The sequence below is a fragment of the Aricia agestis genome, chromosome 3, assembly GCF_905147365.1.
Source record: "Aricia agestis chromosome 3, ilAriAges1.1, whole genome shotgun sequence".
Taxonomy (NCBI): Eukaryota; Metazoa; Arthropoda; class Insecta; order Lepidoptera; family Lycaenidae; genus Aricia; species Aricia agestis.
In genome coordinates, this window is record NC_056408.1 from 21,380,716 (window position 1) to 21,386,715 (window position 6,000).

At 37.0% G+C, this 6,000-nt stretch overlaps 1 protein-coding gene across 4 annotated transcripts in view; it reads left to right on the forward strand.

The window, feature by feature from the left end:
* The window catches only part of LOC121740376 (UDP-glucosyltransferase 2-like), a 29,507-nt gene extending 23,769 nt beyond the window's left edge, over positions 1–5,738 (forward strand). For all 4 annotated transcript variants that reach the window (XM_042133058.1, XM_042133056.1, XM_042133055.1 and 1 more), the window contains exons 3-10: positions 501–588; positions 1,008–1,173; positions 3,127–3,312; positions 3,717–3,936; positions 4,030–4,249; positions 4,589–4,808; positions 4,980–5,083; positions 5,568–5,738. In XM_042133058.1, coding sequence (XP_041988992.1) covers positions 501–588; positions 1,008–1,173; positions 3,127–3,312; positions 3,717–3,936; positions 4,030–4,249; positions 4,589–4,808; positions 4,980–5,083; positions 5,568–5,734 — 1,371 coding nt within the window. In that variant the 3' untranslated portion in view covers positions 5,735–5,738. The remainder of the gene's footprint in view (positions 1–500; positions 589–1,007; positions 1,174–3,126; positions 3,313–3,716; positions 3,937–4,029; positions 4,250–4,588; positions 4,809–4,979; positions 5,084–5,567) is intronic.
* Positions 5,739–6,000: the final 262 nt, after the last annotated feature.

Genomic DNA, 6,000 nt, shown 5'->3' on the forward strand with positions numbered 1-6,000 from the left:
TACACCTTTTCACCTTTCAGTGTCATATGATTTTAAACTTTATTACGATACTAAATATTAATTTATTGCAATAATGAAGATAAAGTTCAAAATCATATGACACCGAAAGTGCTCTCCTCGCCGCTGCCATTCTAGTGTGGCGCGGCCCTTGCGTGTACTTATTCCGAGAAAGGGCATAGGATAGCTTTCGTTGTCGAAAAATGTACGGTTTCTGATCAATTATAGTCAAATTTCGGCGCAATTGAGTTGCGAGTTCATAGTAATGCAGCAAAAAATGTTTTTTTTTTGTATTTGAAGATTTAAAAACAAGACTTAATTTTTTATTAGACTAGACTCACTTATTTAACGAGAGCATTCATTTTTTACTGAAACACCCAGCCACCCACCCAGCAGTCATGTCTTATTGATTAAAAATAACTATTAATTATACTTAAGGTGGAGTGCCCTGTCATAATCTATACCTAGATAATAATATACTAATAAATTATTTGCAATTTCAGGTCACTTTTATAACTACATACCCCGATCCAAAACCTATGAAAAACCTTAATAACGTTGATGTAAGCTCCGTTTTGGAAATAGACAAATGTAAGTAATTTATAGCTTGTCAAAAAAGAGTAGACGCTGTACACAATTTTGAAATCACATAAAAAATATAATATTTAAAGTGCTCTGTGGAAATACAAAGAGTAAAAACATATTTTAAGCGTGATTACGTTTAGAAAATTTTGTACTGCGTCTACGACTGTAAGCTTATTTTTAAGACGTTTCTCTCACATAGTAACTCGATTAACAATTGTGCGTTCGAATTAATGCTTAGTTTTTCTTGAAATACATTTCCTACTCATTTTTAATTTTGAACCATGAAGTTTAGCTTTACGAACACGTCGTTCGTTATTCTCAATCTACACATAGTTAGATTTTATCAAATCATCGAAGTATATTCTTATAATTCAATATATTTTCTAAATAATGGTATTTACATTAATATAATTTACTGTTTCCAGTTATAAACGTAACAGATCACAATACGATGGGTATAAAAATAGTTCTAGAATTTGGCAAAAATATTTCCGAAGCAATAGCAGCACATCCGGCGGTACGGAGCGTCTTGAGCGACACCCAATTTGACGCTGTTCTTAGCGAGTGGTTCTTTTCAGATCTCGATGCTGGGTAAGGACCTGCCATGAAGTCTTACTTTACTTTCGCCTCCGTGATCTAGTGGTATAGAGCGCGGCTCTTGACTCGGAGGTCGTGGGTTCGATTCCCGCGTTGGAAACATGTTATTTCCAAGTTTGGTTAGGACGATGCAGGCTGATCACCTGATTGTCTGACAAGTAAGTTGATCCATGCGTCGGATGGGCATGTAAAAAGTCGGTCCTGCGCCTGATCTCTGGCCAGTCGTGTCGGTCTTCCGTCCCACTGGGTTATGAGAGTAAAGGAACAGAGAGTGCTCTTGTGTACTGCGCACACACTTGGGCACTATAAAATTACTCCTGCGTAGCTGGCCTGGTTTCAATGAAACCGGCCACCGTCACCGAAACCGGTGTGGGAGCTATTATTATTACTTTACTTTAACAGCCGCACTCAGCGACATTGTGGTTTAACCATATCAGCAGCTTGTGGTTTAACCATATCAACAGCTTATGGTTTAACCATATCAACAGCTTCTCAAATTCATTAAATTAAGATTAAGTATGTATTCGTTAAATGTATCTGAGTGTGGCCGTTCATTTAAAATATCGTACAAAATTTCGCACTAATAGAAAACATCGTTATTTACAAACGGAAATCATGATTTTTGTATGAAATTCTGGAGCCGTGTTAATTACTGACTAATTACCTCATGGTAAGGCCTCCTCTTCTGGCAACCGCACTATTGACCTTTATTATAATTGGAACCTTGTATGACTTGTTTGACTCTCACAGCGAAAAAAGCCTGGCATGGTAATACTGGTATTGAAAATACCATAGGAAGTGAAATATGGATAGCCATTGTACAGTCTGTCAAAAATGAGTAGACGCTGAAATAAATTTTCTAATCGTAGTCAGTATCAAATGGTGGTTTTTTCGCCTCGTATTTCCACAACGTTTGTACACTTCAAATATTATCTGTCTGGCACTTTTTATATCTGAATTAGGTATAATATTTTTTTTCAATACTTAATTTAAAATTTGTGCTCGGCGTCATTTCTTCGTCTACTCTTTTTTGACAAGCTATACAATAGCAAGATAATAGCTATGTCCACACTGTGCACTTTCATCTTCAATTTTCGTCATCAACTTTCATATTGCCGCATTCAATAATTGAATTCGTCAAGGATCGCAACGCCAATATTGTCATTTTTGAAGTTTTCCAGATACGGTCAGAGGGCATGCGTCGCGGGCATGCTTCACATTCGCTATTGACTGCGCTATAACGCATGCCCTTGACGAACAGAAAAACGCACAGTGCGGATAAAGCTTTTAAGTACTATGTTCTGAGCACAGAATTTTTGTCTCTGTAATTAATTCGTACGTCAGGCGTCGTATTTACCCATGCGTGTTAGCAAGCAAATTAATATAATTAGAATTCTATTACCCCTGGGTTCAATTTATTCATTCTTATTCTAATTAAGTATATAATTATACGTGACAATTATGATAATTAAAAAAACGTTACTTAAAATTAAGTGATAATACTTCAGGGTGTGTATGGGTCCCCAAACTTTGGGGGCTTAGTAACTATTTTTTGTCACCTTTGTATGGGAAAATTCATGACGCGGGGGCGCTTGCCCAATAAAAAATTTGCTCATTCAGCGCTGCTACTTTCACAGTGAACACAATAAGGGACACAATACTCACCCTAAAGTATTATCACTTAGTTTTGTTACACGTTGTACCTTGTGCATTTTGCGGAAACCGTACATTTTCCCGAAAAAATAATTGCTTATGTCCTTCATTGTGGTCTACTCCATCAGTGCCATTTAGCATAAAAATCGGTCCAGTTGTTCGTAAGAAGATTAAAGAGTTCAATAATATTTTACCCCGTTTTTCCTCATTTTCCTATTCCGCTAACATCTTGGAGTTCTATAAGATATAAGATATTAACCTGCAAATAAATTATCCATTTAATTTTTTTTTCAGATATGCAGCCGTTCAAAACATTCCAAGGATATTGCTCTGTGGTACGATTCTCCATCCCCATATACAGCATCTAGTGGACATCGCAAGAGATCTACCCACCACGCCTGTTTTGATGGCGCCTTATCTACCTCCGATGAATTTCGTCGAGAGGGTCTTGAACAGTATAGCTCATCTTCGGTTATCATGGTAGCTGGCCTTCATATTTTTATTTTATTTTCGTTTATTGGGGTCTCCAAACAGTCTTACGTAAATAGTAATACATTACATTTATAAGATTTACTAAATGTAAAACCAACGGCGGTGACCACAGATGAATAATTTGCATAGGAAAAAATAGAGATCTAGAGAGCAGAGACTAGAGAGTAGATTATTATTATAGGAAAGTATATTATGTAAGTATATTATTTTCGGTAGTTGCTTAGGGCCTGTTTCACCGCTTCCTGATAAGGTACCAGATAGGCTTATTTGACAGATCTTCCATACTCTATGTGTCAAGTTAAGTGGTTGATAGCCTTATCAGGAAGTGGTGAAACAGGCCCTTAGTCTTTTAAAAATATAAATAATTAATTATATTTCTCGTATGAATCCAGGATGGCATATTTTGATACAAAAAACAGCTACGAGCGCTACTTTACGCCAATAGCAAAAGCGCGTAACGTAACTTTGGCTCCGTTTTACGAGGCTCGTCAGAACATCTCAGTAATTTTGGTGAACAGCCATCCGACGTTCTCTCCGGCCCACAGCTTACCTCCGAATGTTATTGAAATCGGAGGGTATCACGTGGAAGATAATGTGCCACCTCTACCAAAGGTAATTTCATAGGTTATGACATTAGGAATAAATGAACTATGTAGTTTAGCAGTTGCTTAAAAACACGTCAATTGAAAACTTATAATATTTTAGGACCTTCAAGATATTCTAGATTCATCTCCTGAAGGTGCTATCTATTTTAGCATGGGCTCTAACATTAAGGCAAAGGCTTTTCCTGAAAGGACTAAACGGGAGCTGATAGAGGTATTTAAAAAATTGCCGCAAACAGTTCTTTGGAAATTCGAAGATCCCTTGCCTGACACACCAAAGAATTTACATGTAAGGCCATGGCTCCCTCAGACGAGTGTACTGGGTAAGGTATTATAAAATAGCAATACGTCAGCTCCGCGATTGCACTGCTTAATAAATTGTACCCTTCTGCTATTATAAATGTAAAGTAAGTGGAGAGCAGGGGATGGATGAAGAAATTGCTGGATGAATGACTATTTACTTAAAACTAAAATTTAGAATCAATTTTGGTAGGTATACAATTAAATAATGGATTAACATAGGCAACTTTTATAGCAAGTATATTATTAGATACAAAGTGTTAAAGCGCAGGCGAATGCTAGTAAACACAAAATATATCGTTGTAAATATTTTTCTTGTTGTAATGTATTGAGAAGATAAAAAAGATCTCTTAATTCTTCAGCTCATCCCAACGTGAAGGCGTTCATCACTCACAGCGGTCTCCTCAGCACGATAGAGGCGACAAAGTTCGGAGTACCCACGGTCACAATCCCAGTCTTCGCTGACCAGCCCATCAACTCCGTCACCGCCGTGCGAGCTGGACGCGCGGTGCAGGTCCAATTCTCACCCGACATGGCCGGAAGCTTGGAAGATGCTCTAAACGAAATACTTACCAATAAAACGTTAGTAACAGCTTCGCAATCTCTCTATAATCAATTTATATTGCTCTTTTCTAACAAAAAAAACATAATATTATATTGCCATGTGTAAAAGTTAAATATCTTTGACAAAAATCATTCAATACACCTTAATTATATGTGGCGTTACAAGTTAAAACAATCTTTACGTTACAGGTACTATGTTCAAGCAAAGAAACTGTCGAAGCTTTTTAATGACCGTCCAGTCGAGCCGAAGAAATTGATTCTCCACTACATCAAGTTAGCTATAGAGAGTCAGGGTATGTATTACCTTGATTTTTACGTTTATTATGATTGATACGTTTACATTATCTTATATCTTTAAATGAGCAATTCTTGTATGTAGATAAAGATATAAGATATATATAATTCTTGTATGTAAACGAGAAATGTGATACTCCAGCACCAGCTCCAAAGACGCTGACACTTTATACTGTGGGATCTGGGATTGATCGCATTATGACAGATAATCACCGCCGTTGACTTGAAACCCGACTAACGGCCGTTCCCAACATTTGATCTATCTCTGGTTTTGCCCTACTAGAGATAGGAATAGCTCACATTAGACATTAGAGACATATATTTTAAATCAATTCAATGTTAGCTGCGATTGGTTGTATGTCAAACCAGAGATAGATTGAATATTGGGAACGGCCGTTAATAATGCAGGTCCGCCATCTGTATATGAATTAATTTATCTGATTCACAGCAATGTAATGTGTATTGTGTAATATTTTTTTGCAGGTGCGACACATCTTCGCCTGTCGTCAGACCTGGCCTGGTACCAACTGTGGATGCTCGACCAAATTGTATTTTTCCTCATTTCCTTGTACGCTATGTGTCACCTGCTCTACAAAGCCAAATACCTAATTTATAGAAAAAATATGAAACAGAAAATAAAAAATCAATGAAGTAATATCACGCGTTTCCATTTGTACCTCTTTATTTATTATATTAATTATTTTCGTATCCAAATGCAATAAAATTAAGTCAAAGGAGAGCGATCTCGTCTCGTCTGAAGAAAGTTTGTCACGATATCGTCTAGTCTAAATAACAACAGCCATGCAGCCACACAGCACTGGTGCGACACGACACGACGCGACACTTCACTTCTATACAGTGTATAACAAAAATAAGTGATAATACTTTAGGGTGTGTACCTGTTCCTTGTCGAGAG